Source organism: Pseudonaja textilis, chromosome 16, assembly GCF_049901715.1.
Source record: "Pseudonaja textilis isolate UNSWEBS1 chromosome 16, rPseTex1.2, whole genome shotgun sequence".
Classification (NCBI taxonomy): Eukaryota; Metazoa; Chordata; class Lepidosauria; order Squamata; family Elapidae; genus Pseudonaja; species Pseudonaja textilis.
In genome coordinates, this window is record NC_142005.1 from 1,401,842 (window position 1) to 1,425,929 (window position 24,088).

At 46.8% G+C, this 24,088-nt stretch overlaps 1 protein-coding gene across 3 annotated transcripts in view; it reads right to left on the minus strand.

The window, feature by feature from the left end:
- SIPA1 (signal-induced proliferation-associated 1) overlaps nucleotides 1-24,088 on the minus strand; it is a 51,166-nt gene that overhangs the window by 16,481 nt on the left and 10,597 nt on the right. For all 3 annotated transcript variants that reach the window (XM_087914148.1, XM_087914146.1, XM_087914147.1), the window contains exons 2-10: nucleotides 22,126-23,342; nucleotides 19,254-19,378; nucleotides 16,368-16,556; nucleotides 14,725-14,899; nucleotides 13,775-13,878; nucleotides 12,123-12,280; nucleotides 5,745-6,345; nucleotides 2,500-2,774; nucleotides 1,956-2,183 (exon numbers count right to left, since the gene is read on the minus strand). In XM_087914148.1, coding sequence (XP_087770274.1) covers nucleotides 1,956-2,183; nucleotides 2,500-2,774; nucleotides 5,745-6,345; nucleotides 12,123-12,280; nucleotides 13,775-13,878; nucleotides 14,725-14,899; nucleotides 16,368-16,556; nucleotides 19,254-19,378; nucleotides 22,126-23,041 — 2,771 coding nt within the window. In that variant the 5' untranslated portion in view covers nucleotides 23,042-23,342. The remainder of the gene's footprint in view (nucleotides 1-1,955; nucleotides 2,184-2,499; nucleotides 2,775-5,744; nucleotides 6,346-12,122; nucleotides 12,281-13,774; nucleotides 13,879-14,724; nucleotides 14,900-16,367; nucleotides 16,557-19,253; nucleotides 19,379-22,125; nucleotides 23,343-24,088) is intronic.

Sequence of the window (24,088 nt, forward strand, 5' to 3'; positions counted from 1 at the left end):
TCTCTGCGCTTCGCCATGATCACCCGTTAGGAGAGGCTGGGGGCGAGGCTGCCCGCGGGGCGCTCTAGATGAGGATGCAGGGGGGGGCGATTAAGTCACCACCGAAAAGACGGCCTAGCCGTTTTTGGGGGGCTCAAAAAAATATAAGACCCGGCCTTATTTTATGAGAAACACGGTATTTGGTTATGAAGGAAGGAATAAGGAGCAGAAATCAACTGAGTCAGACTTCACAGGGGAAATCTGTCAATATTAGAACAGAAACAGTCCTTGTGTGAACAGCTGTGTAGAGTTGAAGACTGATTGCTTGCCTGGTATTTGCCTAACACATGTATGTATGTATATACTGTAGTAGTCTTGTATATAAACCACTGTTAAAAGACAAAGTCTCTGTGTTTTGCTCCTGGATTGTCTCACAATAGTAATTACGCTGTAAACACACTTAACAATTTCACAGAGGGGAGAAAGATTAGGCTCAACAACATTCTTTTCACAGAGTCAAGGACAAGTTACCCTGCACCTGGAAAGGAGTGGCTGGAGGAATGTCTCCAGTTGGGACGATGGGTGACTGGGCCATGTGATGCGCTGATGGGTGCAGGGGATGGGTTTGTGATTTTCAATTGGCGAGGGGAAACCCGGAACTCTCCGATTCAGGTTTTCCTAGATGTGCCACTATGACTTCTTCAATAAATTCTTACTTCTGAGTACTGAATGATTACGGGAACCTTTGCCAGACCAATTCTCGAATACAGCTCATCTGCCTGGAATCCACACTGTGGATTCCACACTGGACATGAATACAACTGAGGGAGTCCAGAGGCGTTTCACGAGAAGAGTCCTCCACTCCTCCGCTTGCAGTAGAATACTTTATGCCACCTGGCTTGATATTTTGGACCCGGACAACTTAGAATTATGCCGCCTTCGGTCTGACACAAAATTGTCTGCTACAACATCCTACCTGTCAAAGACTATTTCAGCTTCAAGCGCAATAACACACAGGCAAACAATAGATATAAACTCAAAGTAAACCCCTCCAAACTGGATGGCAGAAAATACGACTTCAGCAATAGAGTGGTCAACACCTGGAACTCACTACCTGACTGTTGTTCCATCCTCAAACGCTCCTAAAACTTTAACCTTAAACTGTCTACCGTGGACCTCGCTCCATTCCTAAGAGGTCTGTAAGAGGGTGTGCATTAGCGCACCAGCGTGCCTACCATCCCTGTCCTACTGTTCCCATTTATTATGTATATATACTTATACCTGTTTATACGGTATTTATATGTTTACATGTTGTGTTCATACTTGTTTTATACTTGTTATACTTGTTTTCTCATACATGCTTGACAAACTAAATGGCAGGATTCCAGCAATCCCTTTAATTAAATCATGATTCTCAAGCCAAACTTCAAAAAACTTCAAAGGATTTGTTAGAGGCTACATACTAGCCCTGCACTGTATGGAGCCAACTCTGGCATACATAATTTACTGTCACCTGTGACCCTGTTTCCCCCTCTCGCCCTGGGTGTCTCATAAACTAGATTCTCCAATTGACCACGTTCACAGGCTGGGTGTCATCATTCACATTCTCCAATCATATTTGCAGGCAAAATCTCTGGTAGTTTAGCTACAATCTTTTAAAGATAAAGAGTTGGAATGTACTTTCGCTTCCAAACTGCTGCACTGCTCTCTTTCCTTCCTCCCCCCACCCTTTTTTTTTAATGGCAACTTCTAAAACAGGCATAGGGATGTTTTATGAGTTGACACTAAACTAAATTAAAAAATAAAATAAATAAATAAAGTTTCATAGGAACGCTGACACTTTCGACTCCAGCGATACCACGAGGCAGAAAAGAGAGAAGAAGGACAGAGGCGGAAGCGCCCAGGGACTCTCGGCTAAGATGGGTGATGGCGGGGTGTACGAAGGAGTTGCGACTAAATTTACGGGGGTTCCTTACGGGTCGGAGGGGGCTGGGGTTTGGTCGCTGTGGCTCTGCAAGAATTCGGTCCTCTCTTCAGCCAAGAGGTGAGGCGCCCCATCCTGCAGAGACAAGGAATGGAGGAGCTGAAAGGTGGCCGGTTTGAAGATCACTTCGCTGGCTGGCCGGGTCAGTTCGGTGTCTCCAACCGGGGGTTCGCTCCTCCGCTTCTCCTGCAGCGATTTCTGGTAGAGCTCGGAGAAACTCCTGTCCAAAGAAAGTGAACATAATTGAGGGCGCAAGTTCACACCACGGGACAGGGAGCGTTTTTACTCCCAGGAAGCTTCCGTGAGACCCAGGAAGGCAAAAAAATGGCAGCACAGGCGGGGCGTGCCCCTTTTTGCCTCCCGGGCAAAGCAGTAAGACAGCGAGGGGGATCCTGGCACAGCTGGCGGTCGGGAGGAAAAAGAAAAAAAGAAAGAAATATCGCTTCAGCCCAACGGTAGCATTTTTTTACTACCGGTTCACTTCAACCGGCCCAAACTGGTGGAATCCCACCGCTGACTGGCACGGATCTGCTCACCTCCTAGGCCTTCCGTTCTCGTCTGGAGGAACAACAGTGATCGTGACTTTTTTCGCCGTCCGCAGGAGTTCAGCGGTCTGGGGAGGCGTCAGGCCGGGCAAGGGTCTTTCGCACACCCGTACCAGTCGGGCCCCGGGCTGGAGCCCGGCTTTTTCCGCAAAGGTGAAGCGTTCCACTTCGGTTACAAACCCTTCGTGGTCCATTTGGAACCCCAGCTGGCCAACGCCGTTCCGCAAGAGGGTCAGTTCCCTGGTCTCGCACCCGCGGGTCACCAGCTGGCAGAGGAAGGCAGGGAGGGGGTGAGATTGGGGTAGATTGCAGAGGCGATACAAAACTATAATGTTCTCATATTTTATTTATCTACAAACTAGCTCGATCCCCGTGCTTCTCTACAAAACGATGTGGTCGGGCTTAGTTTGGGGGGAGGAAAAGAAAGGGAGAAAAAATTCTGCCTCTGCCTACCAGCATCCATCGGTAGTCATCTGGCTAGCGTCCTGTCAGCGTGTGAGAGAGTTGAGGGCTGTTTGGAAACTGAAGCAGTATTTGCTGTGTGAGCAAAGAGATAGCAAGGAGCCTGGGCGTGGCTTAGCTCAACTGTTCTGTACTAAAGCCGCTTGGTGCTGTAAAACTGAAACCCCTTTGCTTGTGTTTTGCATTTGGAACAGGTTTCTTTTCAGGTGGGGAGGGGGAGTAGAACTCCTTAGCATCAGAGCATGTTAATAATAATAATAATAATAATAATAATAATAATAATAATAATAATAATAATAATATAGGAAATACTCTAAATGCTCTGATGGCCATTTGGAAAAATCCTTTCTTAGTGAGCACCTAGAAGCCAAGAGGAACCTACGTGTCAGATTTCAAGTTTGTAGGCTTTACAGTTCTGGAGATTTTGTGATGATGCGTGAGTGGTCTTTCGCTTTTAAGTATGTAGATTAAATGATAAATGATTGTATTTTATTCCAAGTTCATTTCAAATCTTATTTCATTCCAGTTTCATTTTAAATTGTACTTTATCCGCTTCCATTTCAATTTGGTTTTAGTATTTTAGTAATAATTTTAGTAATAATTTGTGTCTGGGCACTTCGATATGGCTAATCAATAAAGTGAAGGGAAGGGCGGAAAACAGACAAGTGATTTTCAGGGACGGCACAAAAGTTTTTGGCGAATGGCTCCACGTTTTTTGAGATGGTTGGGCACAGCGGTGAGCGAGTTGGACTAGGAAGTGGGATGCTCTGAGTTCTAGTCCTCCCCTAAGCAAAGAAGCACCTGAGGTGACTTTAGGCCAGGAGTGAGTTTAGGCCCTCGGGCCACCCTGGAAACAGCGAAGGAACAGCCTGCAATGCCTCTGCCAGCAAAAACGAAGCTGAAAACGGAACCTCGATGACTGACGTGGAACTGGCCACGTCCACCATGGCCACGTTGCCCCCACACACCGAGGTCAAACACAACCCTGATGCGGCCCTCAATGAAATCGAGTTTGACACCCCTGGCTTTAGGGCCAACTGTTTCTTCATCTCAGCCACTTTCATCTTATGTGGACTTCAACTCCCAGAATTCCCCAGCCAGCAAGAGAGTTTAAATCCATCTATACTGGGTCAGAGGTTACAGCATCCTAAAATGCAAGCTTTCTAAGTCATAGGGTAGGTCTGTGATGGCGAACCTACACCACGCGTGTCGGAAGTGGCACGCAGAGTCATTTCCCCTGGCACAGGAGAGCTTGACCGGAAAAGCCCCACTGCACATGCACCGCTGCCCAACAACCGATTGTCGGGTATCTGGCATGCATGCGCCGGGGGCGGGGGTGATCAGGAGACACTCACGCCTGCGCATAGAAATGCAGCACATGCTGGGGGTCGCGGGCGCCTGTGCAAAGATGCACGGCGCGTAGAAGGATCGTGTGCGCATGCGCAAATGGATGGCACATGGGAGTGATCATGCGCGCATGTGCAGAGACGTACACCGTGTGGGAGTAATTGCGTGCACATTCGCGGACATGCAGCACATGGTAAGGGGAATCGCGTTTGCAGATGCACAGCGCTGTGAGGATCGCGCATGCAGGGGTGTGGGGGGGCAGAACGCATTGTCTTCTGGGTGTTGGCATGCGAGCGCATGCACAATTATTGGTATGGGAGCCGAAAAAGGTTTGCCACCACTGGTGTAGGTAGTCCTCGACTTACGACCACAAACCGAGCCCCACATTTATGTTGCTCCTAAGCAGGGTTGAGATTCTACTGGTTCGCACCTATTCGCTAGAACCGGTTGTTAACACTCTAAGCAGTTGGGAGAACCAGTTTTTAGAAGAAATTACTGGGCTAATCCTGTAAGGAAGGCAGGAAGGAAACATTCTGGTGTTGCTTACAGAAACTGCCTCTCCGATAACCCTTATTACATTCTTGGCAGGACTAGACTTCCTGTCTCTGGAACTTCTCTGGAGTTTTATTCCCCTCCTTTGCTGGCACTTTGCTTGTGTGAAGTGACCATTCAAAGTTACAATGGCACTGAAAAAAGTGACTTATGACCATTTTTTACACATGACTATTGCAGCATTCCCACAGTCATGAGGCCAGGCGAGATGTGTGTCTCGATGTGAGTGATATTGAGTTGGCCACACCCAGCCAATAACATGGACACCAAGCCACGTCCACTCAGTCACATGACCACCAAGCCACGCCCACCAACTAAGCCACACCCACAGAACTGGTTGTTAAAAAATTTGAATCCCACCCCTGCTCATAAGCAAGACAGCGGTTAAGCAAATTTTGCCGCATTTTATGACCTTTTTTTGGCCACAGTTGTTAAGTGAATCACTACAGTCCTTAAGTTAGTCACACGGCTGCTAAGTGAATCTGGCTTCCCCACAGCTTGTCAGAAGATCACACAAAAAGGAGATGACATGACCTCCCCCCAGGACTCCGCAAGTGTCATAAATACGAGTCAGTTGGCAAGCAACTGAATTTTTGTTCAGATGATAAATGAGAAAACCGTCCCAAGTCACTTTTTTTCAGTGCCGTTATAACTTCGAATGGTCACTAAATAAAGTGTGGTATGTCGAGGACTACCTGCACACACTGGATCGCCTCTGAGCATATGAAGAGTGCAATGCCCTCCCAACAGGAAGAGCTGTAAGCCCACCCGGATCTAAAATCCCAGAAGGAGCAGCAACATTTGGCCCACACAAAAGGAATTCCAGAAAAAGAGGCAAATTTGCAAAAAAAACCCACAAATAAATAATGTCCTACTTGTAGCCGATGGACGATATCGCGAATGTCGGATGCCTGGCCCTCGTCCACACGCATGCAAATATAATCCCCGGTCTCGTAATAAAGGTCCAAGGTGCAACTCTCCGAGAAAGTCCAAGCGAGGATATCCCGGCACGAGCAGTTAAAAACCACTCTCTTCTCGCGGGCATCAATGAGGACTAGAAACTCCGAGGAGATGCCCAACAAGCACCGGAGATCCAATGTCTTGCTGTTGGGTTCTTTGCTCCCGTCCCGGGCCCAGACACCCCACACCAAAGCACCCGCGCTGTGGGCTTCAGCCCCCTTGGGAACTTTGGACTTCTCCCGTTTCTTGGCTGCCGGCAAAGTGATCAGAGGCCGTCGGGACGTGGAGGCCTCCAACGTGCTCGTGGTGACGTGGTGGAGTGCCAGGTCGCGGAGGTACTCCTGACGCGTCCGGGTGGCCATGGCGTGGAACTTGCCCGACCGCTCAGCGGAGTTCTCGGCGTTGATCACCTTGGCGAGGAGAAGGTCCCGGAAGGCCGGGCCCTTCAGGAAACAGTTCTCGGCCGGGATGCAAGGCCCGAAGTGAGGGATGTCCTCGGTGCAGCTGACCGCCACGCTGGATGGAGGGAAGGAAGATGGTCACTGATGTGGCCCCCCCTGGGGAATTTAAACGCCTCTGCACGGAGAGCCGTTTGGAGCACCTGTCTCACAAGGATCAAAACCAGGGACAGGCTTCAGCAGGTTCGCACCGGTTCGCCCGATCCGGGTGTTACTTTTACGTCTGGTTCTGGGAACCGGTACTTCCGACGACTGGCTGGCCCCACCCCGCCCCACCCCAGGAGTTGCCAGGCGGCCCATTTTGGATCGCAGGTAAGGACAGGGCCTCTGCGGAGGGGTCGGAGAAGGCAAAAAAGGGTTTGTAGGTGTTTGTAGAGGAAAGGTAAACAGGTTTGTGGGTGTTTGTACAGGAAAGGTGACCAAAAACTGAAGTGGGGGGAGGGGAAAGAATAGCCAAAGAACAGCCTGGTGGGATTTCATGGCCGTTCCTGCAGTGCCCCCTAGTGGCCTGCAAGAACAGACACCCTGCCAAAACTCCAAATTAAAAAAAAAATAACAACCTCACAAAACAGGGGTCTCCAACCTTGGGCCCTTTAAGCCTGGAGGACTTCAACTCCCAGAATTCCCCAGCCAGCAAAGCTGAATTCTGGGAGTTGAAGTCCTCCAGGCTTAAAGGGCGCAAGGTTGGAGACCCCTGCCACAAAAGATACCTTTACAGACAGTTCTCCACTTATGACCATAATTCAGCCCCACATTTTTGTTCTTAAACGAGACATTTCACAACCATTTCTGTGAAATGGGATAGGGTCTCCAGTGGGTTGAACTAGATACCCGAAGTCTTCTTTGGCAGTTGCAAAAGGGACCTTTGGAGGTCTTCTAGTCCAATCTCTTGGCCAAGGCGGGACTGCTTATACCATCCCAGGACGAACAGAGAAACTTCCTAAAACTACGAGAAATTATCCTGACAGCGAGAACTATTCACCAGTGGAACAGAAGTTGACTTCAGAAGTTGTGGGGGTTTGGAGGTTTTTAAGAAGAGACAGAACAGCCACCTCTCTCAAATGTTACAGGTTCTCCTGCTTGAGCAGGGGGGGTGGACTAGAAGACCTCCAAGGGCCCTTCCAACTCTTTTATTCTGTGAAAGGGCTGTCCAACCTTCTCTTGAAAACCTCCAGTGCTGGTGGGAGGGCAGTTCTTGGTTTAAATAACTTCTCAAGAAATAACGCCGAAGTGAGTGCTGTCGATCCACTTCCGCCTTTTTGAGAAACATTAATTCCGTTAAGAGAACCAAGCCAGCTTCTCTTCTGGGTGCACGCATGGAAGGATTTCTAGTCCACATTAAGAAACCAATTCTTAAGAACAGACGCATTTTGGAAAAAAAAAAAGGGAGAAAAAAAAAGCTTTCAAGAAATTCTTTTCTGGTATGATCTATACACAAAGAGCTCTTTTCATGCACCAAATGACCACAGAGGAAAATACGGGTATTTTTTTCCTCCAAAACGCAGCTTTCTCACTCATCTCACGCAGGCCCTTTTCATCAACGGCTGGCAATGTTAAAAACGCCACCGGCTTTTGGAGCGAGCCCCACAACAAGGCACTTCCAAATTGTGGCCTGATTGGTTTGTATCTCATTTTTTTTTTTCATTGCCAAAGGGACACGGAGGACTGCAACTCGTTCCACCACATTTCGTTCTCAAAAAACCAAACACCCCCCCTCCAAAAAGAAAAAACCCCAACTGTTTTCTGTGCGTAATGGAACCAAAGTGGAGAGGAAGAGAGAACTTTCTCAGGCCACAGAAAAGGTTTTTTTAAAAAACAAAAAGAACCACAATTAAGATGTGAAATTCTACCGATAGGAAATAAGATGGCATGTAAATTTTTTCCCCCTCTTTAATAACTCACTGAACCCTGTTTATAGGACAGGATTCTGATTTTTATTTGATGATTTACACCTAGAGTCCTGCATCCAGTTTTGGTCACCACACTATAAAAAAGAGGTTGAGACTCTAGAAAGAGTGCAGAGAAGAGCGACTAAGAAGATGAGGGGTCTCTGGAGGCTAAAACCTACGATGAACGGTTACAGGAACTGGGCCTGGCTGGTCTAGTGAAGAGAAGGACCAGGGGAGACAGAATAGCAGTCTTCCAATATTTGAGGGGCTGCCACAGAAAGGAGGAAGGGATCAAACTATTTTCCAAAGCCCCCGAAGGTCAGAGAAGGAAGAATGGATGGAAACTGAACCAGGAGAGATTCAACCTGGAAATAAGGAGAAACTTTCTGACAGGGAGGACAATCAACCAGGGGAACAGAAGTTGCCTTCAGAAGTTGTGGAAGCTCCGTCACTTGAGACTTTCAAGAAGAAATTGGACTGCCATTTATCAGAAATGGTGTAGGGTTTACCGCTTGGGTGGGGGGCTGGATTAGATGACCTAGAAGGTCCCTTCCAACTCTTGATTATCTGTTAGATCTGTTAGGTAGCTAGGTAAGCAGAGAGATGGGGGGAGAGAGAGAGATGATAGGTAGGTAGATAGATATGATAGGATTTTTAGGATAATCAAATAATGGCAAGCGATTCATCTCAGTAAATGAGGAGGCACTGCTGCAAATCAAAACCTATATTTGGAGGCATTTAAACCTCCAGCTCTCTTATAATCTGCACACTCCAGACAGGATTATGTTTTTTTAAAAAAACACCCTTTGACAAATATAAAGGCACAGTCATTTCCCACAAGTGCAGAACTCAGGGTGCAAATGTTTTCTGAATCACACTAAAAACCACAGCACATTCGACCAACAAACCAACTCGTGAGCGTGAAGTTTTCCAACGCATCACATGCGAAAGTGTGAATCAACAGGACAACTTTATGCCTTTTTTGGTTGTTGTTATCAAAAGCATCAAAGAACAAAGAAAGGGTAATCTAGGCCCATCCTCACCTTGTACACCTTTTGCAACGATTTGGGAGGGCCTGCCCTGCAACCAGGGCACCACTGAAAACATGCCACCCCCTTTATCCACGTTACAAAGAGTTAGTATGGCCACATCCAAACACCCAGTTTGGTCACCGCACTATAAGGAAGATGCTGAGACTCTAGAAAAAGTGCAGAGAAGAGCAAGCAACCAAGATGATTAGGTGACTGGAGACCAAAACATACGAGGAGCACTTCCAGGAACCGGGCCTGGCTAGTCTAAAGGAAGAGAAGGACCAGGGGAGGCAGGAGAGCATCTTCCAGTGTTTGAGGGGCTGCCCCAGAGAGGAGGAAGAAGGAGTCAAGCTATTCTCCAAGCCACCTGAAGGCCAGACAAGGAAGAATGGATGGAAATTGATCAAGGAGAGATTCAGCCTGGAAATAAGGAGGAATTTTCTGACAGGGAGAACAATCCACCCATGGAGCAGAAGTTGCCTTCAGAAGTTGTGGGAGCTTCATCACTGGAGGCTTTCAAGAAGAGACTGGACTGCCCTGTGTCAGAAATGGTGTAGGGTCTCCTGCTTGGGCGGGGGGTTGGACTAGATGACCTACAAGGTCCCTTCCAACTCTGTTAATCTGTAACATCTTCCAATATCTGAGGGGCCGCCACAAAGAGGAGGGGGTCAAGCTATTCTCCAAGGCACCTGAGAAGGCAGGACAAGAAGCAACGGATGGAAACTAACCCAGGAGAGAAGCAACCTGGAAACTTAAGGAGAAATTTCCTGACAGTGAGGACAATTAACCAGTGGAACTGCTTGCCACCAGAAGTTGTGGTTGTTCCATCACTGGAGGTTTTTAAGAAGAGACTGGACAGCCATTTGTCTGAAATGCTGTAGGGTTTCCTGCTTTGAGCAGGGGGTTGGACTAGGAGACCTCACAAGGTCCGTGGTTGTAGGAATTGGGTTTGCCTAGTGAACAGAAGGACCAGGGGTGACCTGGTAACAGTCTTCCAAGATTTGAGGCGCTGCCACCAAGGAGACGGGAAGTCTACCTAATTTTCCAAAGCACCAGAAAGCGAGACAATAAATCACCGCTGGAAGATCACTAAAGAGAGATTCAACCTGGGAATAAGGAGGAAATTCCTGAAAGGGAGAACGTTTAATCAGTACAAAAGCCGGCTTCCCAGAGTTGTGGGTGTGTGAGTCGGGTGCACAATGGTGAGGGTGCAGAAGGCTACAAGGGGGATGCACAAGGCACAGGTCAGAGAAGTGTAAAAGAGTTATGGAGAGGTCAAATGCATGATCTGACAATTTTGCACAGAAAAATTAAAAAGAAAGCAGGATGTGAAAGCGAAATTTCAACACTATGAAGTGAAGGAGGTTTGGCTAAGTTTATCTCCCCGGAAATCGAGCTGATGTTATTCAAACGTCAAACAACTGGTAAGCCAAAATGAGGTCAGGTTTACTGTAAAGGAAATGGGGAGATCGGAACTCTTTTAACTCACTCATTTCAGCAGGATGGAAGTTATCCATTTTAACAAATGCCAATTAGTGTGCATTTAAAGTGACAACAAAGTTATTCTAAGCTCTAAGTTGTCCTCCTGTTGGGCTTCTCTCTATATTTTAGTGGCCAGTTTAATTGCTTCTTGGGGCAGGGTTCGTACAACACGCAAGACAAAATTAACATGGGGAAGGACAGGTCTGGATTCATTGCCCACCAGAAGCAACTGGGAACTGCATGTTATATGAATATATATCATGCCCCACCCTCGAAGTGGCTCCATTGGCTGTGGAGGAAACTGGGGAAGGGCAAAACTCAGGCTGGGCAGAGCAGGGAAGAGGTAGAACAAGGGAGAGGGAGTTCAGAGGAAGAACCAGGCCGACCCCCTCTTCATCCTAGGGCATGCAGGGAGGAACGGAGAAGAGAGCAACGTGGGTTGCATGCCTTACGAGGGAGGAAAGGGCCCTGATTCCCTCACAAGGCACACTTGGGAATGGAATTTAAAAGAGAGGCAGATGGGAGGGGCAGTTGTTGGGAACAAACGCTGAGTTCACCTAGTGTTGGCTGCTGTTATCTGAGTTCCTGGCATCCTCCCAACTGGTTTGATGTACTGCCGTGTTGCTTCGCTTCTGGAACTCCTTATCTTGTTCTGCTGGATTTATTACCTTACTTTACCTTACCTTGTTGGATTTATAATTTGAACTTTACTGTTTACAACTTTTGGACTAAAGTATCTGCAGCCAAAGGCTGTTGCAGGTTTGTGGGGGAGTTCTTCTCCAGACCGGAGAGTAACTGGGAAGTTGCGGGGCAAAGTGGAAGCTAATAAAGGAACTCATACTTATTCTCTGGCTGTGTTGCCTTTGTTGCACACCCTGGGTCATCACAACATAATACAGGTAGATGAACCTTTGTAGCTAAATGAACCATTGGTTGAAGACTACCTGTACTGGCTTTTTTTAAACCTGAGTTCAGTGAATTGTGTGAACCCAGATTCTGCGTGTATCACGGGGTGGAGTGGGGTAAGATAGGCCAAACTCTTAAATTAATGAACCCAGAATGTCAGGAAGAAACAGGCCTGTGATGGACAGAAAAGCGCCTTCATTATTGCAAATTTATTGTTCAGATTTGCACACTACTTAATCTTCAGAATCGACAGTTGCACGCAACGTGGCAGCCTTCCCAAGTGTGAAAATCAACCCAAACTGAAGCCAAACCCTGCTTGGCCGGGGGGGGGGGTTGGACTAGGTGACCTACAAGTTCCCTTTCGTTAATCTAATCTAATCTTGGTTTGCAGGTGACCTCTGGGTGATTAAACCATAATTAAAACTCTTTTGATATCCAGGCAATCCAGGAAAACCCCACTATAAACGATCAGGAGGATGTTGTTAGGATGGTGTTGTCAGCATTTCCACCGCCCCCCCCCTCCTCACCTGTAGGTGGTATGATCCATGGAGGAATGGTGTACTCTAACCACAATGAAAACATGCTGGAACTGGGAACGAACCAAGCGGGGTGTGAAGGGGAGGGCTCCCGGTTCTTGGAAGATGATGGTGACAATGTCATTGCCAATGTGCCGTTTCCTCAACAGCTGAAAGGGAAGAATAAAAGAGAGAGAGAGGCTATCAAACCGTCCACGGTAGCAAGGCTGCACCTCTCTCAGCACTCCTATGACCTATTTCCTTAGATCCTTACGACCAGGACTCCTTGTTGTATCCCATGACTTATGTTGATTGCTTTTATTTAGAATCCTATCAGGATTTATGGTGCTTGCGTTAGTATCCTGTGGCTATCACTGAGTGTTGTACCTATGAATTAGGATGATTGTATTTTAGGATTCTGGTTTGTCACTTGTTGCTTGAATGTAAACTGAGAGCACGGAGACAAATTCCTTGTGTGTATCCAATCACACTTGGCTAATAAAGAAGTTCTGTTCTGTTCTATTCTACTCTATTCCGTATTTTCTGTTCTGTTCTGTTCTGTTCTATTCTATTCCTTCCAATATTTGTTCTGTTCTATTCTATTCTATTCTATTCTATTCTATTCTATTCTATTCTATTCTATTCTATTCTATTCTATTCTATTCTGCTCTGTTCTGTTCTATTCTATTCAGTATTTATTCTATTCTATTCCTTCCAATATTTATTCTATTCTATTCCTTCCAATATTTATTCTATTCTATTCTATTCTATTCTATTCTATTCTATTCTATTCTATTCTATTCTATTCTATTCTATTCTATTCCATTCCATTCTTTCCAAAATTTATTCTATTCTATTCTATTCTATTCTATTCAATTCAATTCTATTCTATTCTATTCCTTCCAATATTTATTCTATTCTATATTCTATTCTACTCTATTCCATATTGGTTTTTTTCCTGCTTTCTCTTCTGCAACTTCACACTCACACACACATTATCAATGGAAGCCAAGTGGCCAGTTTTAAGTTTCTGGGTGTTACCCTAAAAGAGGACCTGACCTGGGGGGCTCACATTGCAGCCCTGGTTAAAAGGGCCCAGCAGAGATTATACTACCGGAGGCTTCTCAGGAAACAACCACCGAATGGAAAACTGCTGGGGACCTTCTACTGCTGCACCAGAGAGAGTATCTTAACTCACTGCACCTCTGTAGGGTTAGCCAATTGCTCAGGGGCAGATAGGACGGCGCTCCAGAGGGTGAATGTCATTGCCCCTCAGAGGATCATTGGTTGCCCTCTCCCCTCTGTGGAAGAGCTTTATATCTCCCGCTGCCTCAAGAAAGTTCAAAACATCCTCAAAGATCCATCTCATCCTGGGAACCCCTTTTTTTGAACTATTACCACCTGGCAAACGGTACAGGATAATCATAAAAACAAGGAGAAATAGGCTGAAAAACAGCTTCTATCCCAGGGCAGGAGCTCTGCTGAATTCTGCTGTATAGTGCAGTGTTGGTGTGGTGTTGGGGGTTTTCGGTTCAATGTGTGAAGGGTGAAGGATGTGTGTTTGTGTTTATTTTCATGGTCATGAGGTGCACTGAAGAGGGTGTTTGATTTCGTTGTAAGAGGCGCAATGACAATAGAGTGAGGTAAACTAAAACGTTGCTCACCTGCTGGCGGTTGTTTGGTGTGTAGGGCAACATGGTGGAGACGTGGAACATAATCTCATAATCCTGATATGTGGTGTACAAGGAGTGAGTCCCTGTGGAGTCGTCTGCAAAGATAGGGCAAGAAGGGAGGAGGAAACATTGTTTTGGTGACTTTTAACTGCTTTGACAGGCACAAAGAATAAAAAAAAAACACCCATTAAGATTGAAGCACAGAAGATTCATTCAAGCTTGCGCAGAAGAATCTAATCAATTCATGGTCAGCTAGATAAGAGTCAATGGAATCCAACGGCCGCACAACTGTTCTAAGCCAATGACACCTTTGACTCCTCCTTCACTTGCGCTCAGGATTCCTTCAGATGAGGTGGTGGGAGCTGGTTTTGCTAAAATCCCCTCCTAAAATCCGGCCTCACATTAACACCCCCTGATGTGCTTAACTCTACTTTAATGTAAAGCTAGGTTAACAGAACCTTGCAAGACCGACATTAGAATTCTCCTCCTCCCTGTCTCTTTCACAGACTGAAAAATTCAGGAGAGTCCTTTCGGAGTCTGCTGTCCTGCCTGTTGCACAGCTGAGGGCTATGCTGTCTCTTACCTGACCATTCCTGGGCAGGTCTCTTTGCTCCACCTCCCAAAGTCTTTCCCACCTACCTGTACACTCTGAAATCTTTCCCTAGATCTAGATTCTCTCCCCTCTCCTTTACTGCCTGAGAAACTAGGGAGCTAGAAGGCTGATTGGTCTCTTATCCGTTCGTCCTTTGACACCATTTTTTCAAGGTGTTTTTTACATACCTTTACACCTTATCAACCATGTCATGAAATAAGTTTTTAGTACTGACTGAGCACTCCTTTGTTCCAAGGATGGGACTGCGCGCAACACTGGGCCTGAGTTTGTGCAAACCTGGATTCGTTTGCAGAGCCACTTGCAGAAGCTGATCATGCCCAACACTTACTCTTGTTGTCCAGCTGCGCACGGTATTTGTCGAAGCCGAGCAGGCGGACTCGCTCGCCCAAGAGGTTCAGGAACTCTTCAAAGGTGGGCCCGGCCTTCTCGTTATTGTACATGTCCTCTTCCGAGCCTTGTTTCTCCCGGCAATACAGGATCCCAACTTTGCGCTGGAAGCTAAGCTGCAAGAACCGAAACAATAGCGGAGCTGAGGGCTGGCAAGGCAGGAAGCAACGGATGGAAACTCATCAAGAAGAGAAGCAACTTGGAACTAGGGAGAAACTTCCTAACAGGGGGGACAATCAACCACTGGGACAGAAGTTGCCTCCAGAACTTGTGGGTGCCTCAACACTGGAGGTTTTTAAGAAAAGACTCAGGCTCCATTACGGTCATAACTTGAGGAATGCCTGTCCAGGTGTCATGACTCTGAGGGAGAGGAGGAACAGCCGACAGGGAGTGGGAGTGTGACTCTGGAGGTTGTGGAAGAGGCTGGGGAAGGGCAGAGGCTGGCTGGGCAGTCAGAAGAAGACCCAGGTCCATCCCCTCTTCATCCTAGGGCACGCAGGGAGGAGAGGATAAGGGAGAAACGTGAATGGTGTGGTCTATGGGGGAGGAAAAGGCCCTGATCCCCTTCATGGGCTGCAGCTGTGAGGACTGTTCAAAAGGAAAAAATGTGCATGGCCCAGTGCTGGAAACAAAGCATGAAAATATTTCTAGTCTTTCAGTTCTTATCTGAGTCTGGCGTTCTTCCCAGTGTGTGTATTTCAATATCTGTGGACATCTTCAAGCCTATGACTATCATTAAGTGTTGTACGTTATGATTCTTGATTCTTAATGAATGTATCTTTTCTTTTATGTATACTGAGTGTATTTACACCAAGACAAATTCCTAGTGTGTCCAATCACACTTGGCCAATAAAGAATCCTATTCTGTTCTGTTCTGTTCTATTCTATTCTTCATTCCAATATTCTATTCTATTCTGTTCTGTTCTGTTCTATTCTATTCTATTCTTCAATCCAATATTCTATTCTATTCTATTCTATTCTATTCTATTCTATTCTATTCTATTCTATTCTATTCTATTCTTATTGTACCCTATGACTATTATTAAGTGTTGTCCCTGATGATTCTTAATGAATGTATCTTTTCTTTTATGTATACTGAGTGTATTTACACCAAGACAAATTCCTTGTGTGTCCAATCACACTTGGCCAATAAAGAGATTCTATTCTATTCTGTTCTGTTCTATTCTATTCTTCATTCCAATATTCTATTCTATTCTATTCTATTCTATTCTATTCTATTCTATTCTATTCTATTCTATTCTATTCTATTCTATTCTTTATCCTGCCTTGTCTCATTAATTGCTTGAGTGTGGCTTGTGTTGTTTTTTCCTATTTATAATTTATATGTATTCTGAGTTTGAATGGAATTTCTTCCTTTTCACAACTGTTTGTAGGGGAGTTTTTTTCCTCCAGTCAATGATAATTGGACCTTTGAAGCCAAGTTGAAGGAATTAAAGGGACTTCACCTGTTTTTTGTGACCTGGTTGCTTTTGTATCCCACCCTGGGTCATCACACCAGGTTTCTGAGGGAAAAGAGCATTATTCCCGCTGCCCAAATTTTGGGGAACGCGCCATCCAACCTACCCCTTGCTCATCCAACTTCAGCAACGTCTCAGGGACCTTCGGGGAGCTGGAAGCGAGACGGAGACACGGCAGGTTGAGCTCCGGCATGATGTGCTCCAGCAGCTTCTTGGGGGGGACGCCCCGGGGAGAGGCATGGCGAGCGGTGAGGGGCAGGGCATCCTCCAAAATGGATCCACGGAGCGTCCGCAGCTGGGAGGGACAGAACGAGAAGTCAAAAGGGGGGAAAAAGGACGTTCAAAATAACAGAACAGAGTTGGAAGGGATCTTGGAGGTCTTCTAGACCAACCCCCCTGCTCAAACAGGAGACCCTTCTCTCCTACTACTCCTAGAAATAATAAGAGTTGGAAGGGATCTTAGAGGTCTTCTAGTCTAACCCCCCCTGCTCAAACAGGAGACCAAAGTTCATTAAACCCTACACCATTCCAGAAAAATGACTGTTCAATCTCTTCTTAAAAACCTCCAGTGACTGGAGCAGCCACAACCTCTCTGGTGGCCAGCTGTTCCACTGGTCAATTCTCCTCACGGTCAGGAAATTCCTCCTTAGTTCCAGGCTGCTGCTTCTTACAGAAAAAGTGGTAAAACCGAGTTCGAACGCATGACCGACCGTTTTGCAGCTGTCACGAGTTAAGGACTATAATAGGCAGCCTCCATTAGTCGTAACTCGAGTACTGCCCTTACATCTTGTCAATTAATGATTGCTGAATTCTTCCGACTAACAGAATACCAGAGCTAGAAGGGACCTCGGAGGTCTTCTAGTCCTACACCCCTTGCCCAAGCAGGAAACCTTACATCATTCCACACAAATGGCCGTCCAGTCCCTTCTTAAAAGCTTCCAGTTGATGGAGCACCCGCAACTTCTGGTGGCCAGCTGTTCCACATTGGAAGATGCTATTGTGTCACCCCAGGTTTTCTTTTCATTAAACTAGCCCTACCCAGTCTCAACACCTTTTTTTTTGACATCGTGGCCTTGAAAACTGGATGCAGCATTCCCAATGTGGCTTTACCACGGCTTTATAAAGTGGCGCTAACATTTCATGTGATCTTGATTCCAATCCCTCTGTTGATGCACCCTAGGACCGTGATGGCGAACCTGTGGCACGCAGAGCCATTTGTGCCGGCACATGAGTTGCAGGCAAACTAACCTCACTGTGCACGCGCGTCCCTCACAGCTGATTTTCAGCTGGTTTGAAGCCTTTTTCGGTCTCCCGGAGGCTTGAGTAAGGCTTCTGCAGGCCGAAAATTAGGCCCGTTTTGTCACTTCCTGTTTTTCTGGAAATACCGTAAGGGATGAAACGGGCCTAGTTTCCGGCCTGCAAAGCCTGCAGAAGCCTTCCTCAAGCCTCTGGGAGGCCGAAAAGAAGCTGTGAGGCACAGTGTGGGCAAGGGAGTGGGTGGGGATTGCCCGTGCATGCGTAGGGGGCATGCATCGCCTTCTGGGTGCTGGCACGCGAGCGTGATCGTGCAAGCGTGCGCACAATTTTTGGCACAGGAACCCACTGCCCTAGGATATTCCGTGAACTTTCCCTTCCCCGACCCATCTTAAAGCATCCAAGGTTGAAAAATATTGATGTAAGGCACGGGTAGAGAAACTTGGCTCTTCTATCACTTATGGACTTCAACTCCCAGAATTCCTGAGTGAGCCATAAAAAGTTCCCCATCCCTGGCCTACTGGTTTTTCAGTTGTGCGGGAAATCAATTTTTGACTTGAATGGGACTGTTTAATGTTGTGCCTCCGAGGTTTGAACCAGGGCAGTCAGCAGATGTAGGCTCGAGTGAGGAGGAAGATCTGGCATTGAGATTCGAGCCTGCATTGCTGAGCGACGTTGAGAGGAGTCTGGGGGAAGAAGAGGAGTTGAATCTGAGAGATGAGCCTCATTTATTAGAAGTTTCAGAGGCGTCTTCCTCTTCTGGAATTCCCTCCCTGATTGCACCTCAGGTGCTAACTGTTAATCAGGAAAGTGTATCAGAGGATTCAAGCTGTGATGAAACTGCCGGATGCTGGCTGGATGCCAGAACTAGGAGAAGATTGAGACGTCAATCTCAATTAGAAAAGAGACGTCCAGCAAAGGATTAATTAATGAGACTAACACGCCCTTTCTTAGAGGATATAAGGGAGCGCACGACTTTGAAATCTTTGCTGGAAACAAAGTGAATCTTGCCTTGGAAAGACTTGCGTCTGATTTACTGCGTTGTGAGTTACGAACTTTACGGAATTGCCGGACAGATTCTAGGAGGATTGCCAAAGGACTCTGATAACAGAGCAACTGAATCTTCTGTCTCTGGTTTTGTTTACATAAAGTATTTTGAACTATATAACTTGAAGTTTCATCTGTGGATGCAGGTGGGACAGAACAGTTTAATATATTTCAAGAGTCCCATTCAAGTCAAAAATTGATTTCCCCCACAACTGAAAAACCAGTAGGCCAGGGATGGGGAACCTTTTATGGCTCACTCAGGAATTCTGGGAGTTGAAGTCCATAAGTGATAGAAGAGAGCCAAGTTTCCCTACCCCTAATGTAAGGAATAGATGCAGCATGCAAGCGGTGTACAAAAATCTAAGTGCGATTGCTATTGCTATTTTCCTTTGTTCGAAGCCAGTTGGGAAATTCTGGGAGTTGAAGTTCACCCATCTCAAAGCATCCGAGCTCGAAAAATATCGATGCGAGGAACGGATGCACTCTGAAGCGGTATAGAAGTCTGCTATTTTTTTTTCAGCGGTGTTGCAACTTCGGTCACTAAACAAACCGTCGTTAAGTCAAAGGCTACCCAGACCATTTGCAAGGCAGCCGCTCTCTTGCAGGAGAGACTCTGGGCATCTCCCACCCCCTTCCCACAACCCATAATTCACACCTTCGCCCTCCCTTGGTGCACGAGAGCGATGCCCACCTGGCTCGTGCGAATGATCAGGCGGTAGTTGTACTGCGGGCCGGCGCTTCCTTCCTTCTCTTCGCGACGGAGGGAGATGGCCACAGCGCCCAGCTGATCGTCCACCCCGAAGAAATTTTGATGTTCTGGGGAAGACAGCGGAAGGACCCATGTGTTTATTTAAGGCACACAGAGAAGGAAGGCGAGAGCACACACCCTTGGAACACGCAGCTGCGTTTAAGTGCCAAGGTTTCTCCTTTCCACCGGCCTAAAACCAAAAATATTTGAAAAGAGGAAACACAGGATTTTTTTTTTTTTTTTACAAAAAGGAAATGGTAATTGTTATAGTAGGGCCCTGCACCACAGGAAGTGGAGATAACGCACAGCACGAAAAATCTAAAAGGAAAGATAACACAAGGATGAAATGTATGTTGCCTAGATGGTGAACTGCAATTGTTTGGTCTTTTACTGACACTGACTGATGCCTTTCAATAAACCTTTGTTTGTTTGTTTTTACCTTTCTTCTCCAGTTGTGTTTCTCAGCCTTGGCCACTTTAAGAAGTGTGGACTTCAACTCCCAGAATTCCCCAGCCAGCATGGATTCTGGGAGTTGAAGTCCCCACGTCTTCAAGTTTCGAGTTTTAGAAACACTGCTCTAAAATAAATGAATAGTTTTCCTTTTTTCCTTCCTTCCTTCCTTCCCTTCCCTTCTTCTTTTCCCCTCCATTCATGGCCAGCTGGGGATTTCTGGGAATTGAAGTCCACGCATCTTTTAAGTGGCCAAGGTCAAGAAACACGAGTGGAAAAGACCAGTTTTAAAAAAAAAGGTTTACTGAAAGGCATCTATGTCACTAAATTCAATCTCAGGTTGGGGTCCAGCATGTTGTGGGAATTCAAAGTTCTTATTTTTAGCCTATTGTACCAAGTGGGCCATTGAATTACAGGTAGTCCTTGACTTATGACCACAACTGAACCCAAAATTCCTGATGCTAAATGATGCATTTATTGAGTTTTGCCTCATTTTATGACCTTTTTTGCCAGTTGTGAAGTGAATCATTGCGGTTGCTAAGTGAGTAACACCGTTGTTAGGTGACTGGCTTCCTCATTGGCTTTGCTTGTCAGAAGGTCAAGAAAAGGGGAATCACAAGACCTGGGATACTGCAACCGTCATAAATATGAGTCAGTTGGCAAGGAACTGAAGTTTTGACCGTGGGAATGCTACAACGGTTGTAAGTCTGAAAACAGCCGTAAGTCACTTTTTTTCAATACATTTTCCCTTGGAAAAGCAGGAGAAGCTACAGTAGTTGAGCAAATTTCCTAAAACAAGGAAAGGCCAAAACGTGGCCCGAGAAAGGCCGCGCCAACTTCCACCAGGGTTACACTCTCTTCATTTGCTCCAAAAATTCCCCGATTTGGGTTAAGAAAAAAGAAAAGGACATTTTCCTCGTTTGTGGTGGACATGAGTAGAAGCTAAGAGATACTGGACAAAAATACATACATGGTTGGAAAAGAGGAAAAAGCAACCCAGAGACTTAAAACCTGAAATTGTTTTTTTGTTGGGGATGATACCTGAAAGTTATAGCAAAGAAAAGGCATATTTAATTATTTATGTATTAACTGCAGCTAGGATAGTATTTGCTCAAAACTGGGAAGGTGAAAAGATTCCAATAGAAGAAAATGTGATCAGGAAAATATTAGAACGTGCAGAAATCAACAGATTAACACGGTCAATTGAAGAAAAAGAACAAACTGAATGTTATATGATATGGGAACTATTTTATCAATGGTTGGAAAATAAAAATGGAAGTTAGAAATTAAATTCAAGAATATAGAGGAGGAGTTAAGAAGGGGGTCGTTATAACAATAAGAGATATCATGTATAGTAGTTTAAAATAAGGATGAAATTATTATTGTTACGGTATGGAATTTGTATTAATCAGAAATATTATCGCACAAGGTATTTGTAACAAGATGACACACATTGTTTAAATGAAAGATGGACTGTTTGTAAAAACAAAATACAATAAATAATAATAATTTTTTTAAAAAAAGATGGCTCATTTAACTCTAACGCAGAGAGGACGAAGAGAATGAGCCACGGCAGCTTCTGAGAAAACTTGTCATGTGAAAGGGAAACAAACTCAGGCAAAACAGAGATTGTTCTAGCTTCTATTTTAAAACCAAGGGAAGGACAGAGAAGTTCTTAGCCACACAAACATCAAAGTCTTCCATCCTGGGAAGAATGGCTAATCTGGTTAGGACAGACTGCTTTGATGTCCCAAATTACTTTGCATTCGAAGATTAAATCTAAGGGAAGAACTTAACTCCAACTGGAAACAGCTCCTGAACTTCAGTTTTAAACCAGAGATTATTTCTACCCCACTCAAATATGGCTTTTTAAAATGTCTGGGTTGTCCTCAACCTACGACCGTTATCGGCATCAGTATTTCCGTCGCTGAGCAAACCAGGGGTTCAGCGAGAAGCGCCTGACTTTACGCCTTTCCCACAGTTGTTAAGCGGAACACTGCAGTCGGTAAGGGAATCGTGTGGGCCTTAAGTCAAGCCGGCTTGACTTCGCTTGCTGGAAACCGGCTGGGAAGCTCAAAAATGGCAGAATCGTGAGACTCCAGGATGTTGCAACAGTCATAAGTACATGCCAGTTGCCATGCTCTTAAAATTCTGATCACGTGACCAAGGGGATGTGGCCACGGTCATAAGTGGCTGAACAGACCGTGAACTCACTTTTTTTTCAGTACCGCTAAATGAATGGCTGCAGGTCGAGGACTACCTGTGTTTCAATTTTATGAGAAATTTTACAAAAAATGGCAGCTCATTGGCCATTTTCCCTCTGCTCTGCTCCTCCAACCCATTCTCCCTGCCGCCCCTCGTTCACCTTTGCCGTAAAAATGCTTCCGGTAGTAACAGGCTCCGAGATCGGCATACTCGATGGCGTGCATCACTCGGCTGCTCCTCTGTCCGTAACTTTCACGGGGTTCCTCCAGCACTGAAACGGCCATGTTTGGACAGTGGAAGCCCGTGGGCAGCCCCCGGTGCTGGCCTAGCCCTTGTTCGACCTCCCCTCCGGCTTCTACCCGAAAGGCGGAACAGCTGAGCACCAGTATGCCTCCTTCCTCCTCTTCCGCCCCGTCCTCAAGAATCGGCGTCACGTCCGCTGTACGGCACTGCGAAGCTGCCGAGGCACCCGTGGTGACGTTGCCCTGCCTGGCGGCTTCCCGGACCCCCTCGCCCGGCTCAAAGAGGATACTCTGGACGTCATAGTGAGCCAAGTGGCGGCCCCACACCGGCGTGGCTGCCTCCGGTGCGGGAAGCGATACACTGGTCTCTGTCGACGGGGCGCCGCTCCCATCCGATTCCCAGACATCCGAGGCTGCCAGTCCCAGCAGGAGCAGGGGATCGCGGAAACGCCGGGCGGTGGGGCTGCCCGCCCGTGACTCTTCGTGGCTGTGTGCCCGGGCTCGAGGGGGCGCCATGCTCTTCGAGGGCATGCTGGGGCTGCTGCTGCTGTTTTGCTGGAACCCTGTTACGGATGCCACGGAGAGCGGCAACGGGGAGCTGGGAGCCCCTGCAGCAGTCGTCAGCTCCCCTTCGCTCAGGGTCACGTCGCTGTTGCTGCGATGCATTAGGCCGCTGCGCTGCGGCGACCTCAGCGGCGGGCCACAGTGGCCCACGAGCGGGCCCTCGCACGCCTGGGGCTTAGGGGCCCGGAAGTTGTCGAACGAGAAGGAGGTGAGTGGTGGACGGTTCGAGTGGCGTCGCATCTTGCGAACGAAGAGATCGTCCGACTGCATCGCCACTGGCCGGCGTGCGCTCAGGATTCCGGATCCCGCCCTTGTCTCTGGTTGGAGGGAAGGCCCTGCCGCCTCTCAGGCTCGCCAGCCAATCGCGGGCTCCTGAGACAGCCAGTGGTGAGGGTCAGATGGACAGAGAAAGACAGTGCGCTCCCCATGGAGAGACGCTTGCAAGCCGTTCGGGAGAGGAGCAATTCCTGGCGCCCTCTTCTACTCCACCGTTGTGAGTCAGCATGCTGCAGACATGGCGGTCGCGAAAGCTGGGAAGGGGCAACGGACCCGCGTCATCTTGGAAGTGTTTCTTGGACAAAGAAAAGAGACAACGAAACGTTACAAACAGGGTTGGAATGCACGTTGCATCGGAGTGAAGCACATCGTCCCCGAATATTTAACCTTATGAAAAAAATACAGACATTGCTTTATTTTTGCCTCATGTAGGCATTATACGACCACAGTTGAGCCCACACATCGGTTGCTAAGTGAGACATTGGTTAAGTGAGTTCTGCCCCCTTTTATGACCTTTCTTGCCCGTTGTTAAGTGAACCACTGTTCAGTTAATAACAAGGTGAAATGAATCTGGCTTCCTCATTGACTTTGCTTGTCAGGAGGTGGCTAAAGGGGATCGCGAGGAACCCCAGGACTCTGTAACCGTCATAAAAACGAGTCAGTTGCCAAGTGTCCAAATTCTGGTGCAGGTGACCCAAGGATGCTACAACGGTTGTGCATGTGAGAACCATCAGAAGTGACTTTTCCCAATAAGTAGAATTTCCCCTGTAGAATCTCCCTTGCACGTCCTCGGAGAGCCATGAATTTGGGTACTTTTCACATGCATTTTAACAGAATAGAGTCACAGAGTTGGAAAGGACCTCGGAGGTCCTGTAGTCCAACCCCCTGGTCAAGCAGTAGATCCTATACCACAAGAGTCACGCTGCCAGCCATTCAGCAGTTCAACCCTGAACGGCTCAAGGTGGACTCAGCCTTCCATCCTTCTGAGCTGGGTAAAATGAGTTAGAATATACAGTATTGCAAGCAAACTGCCCACTGCCA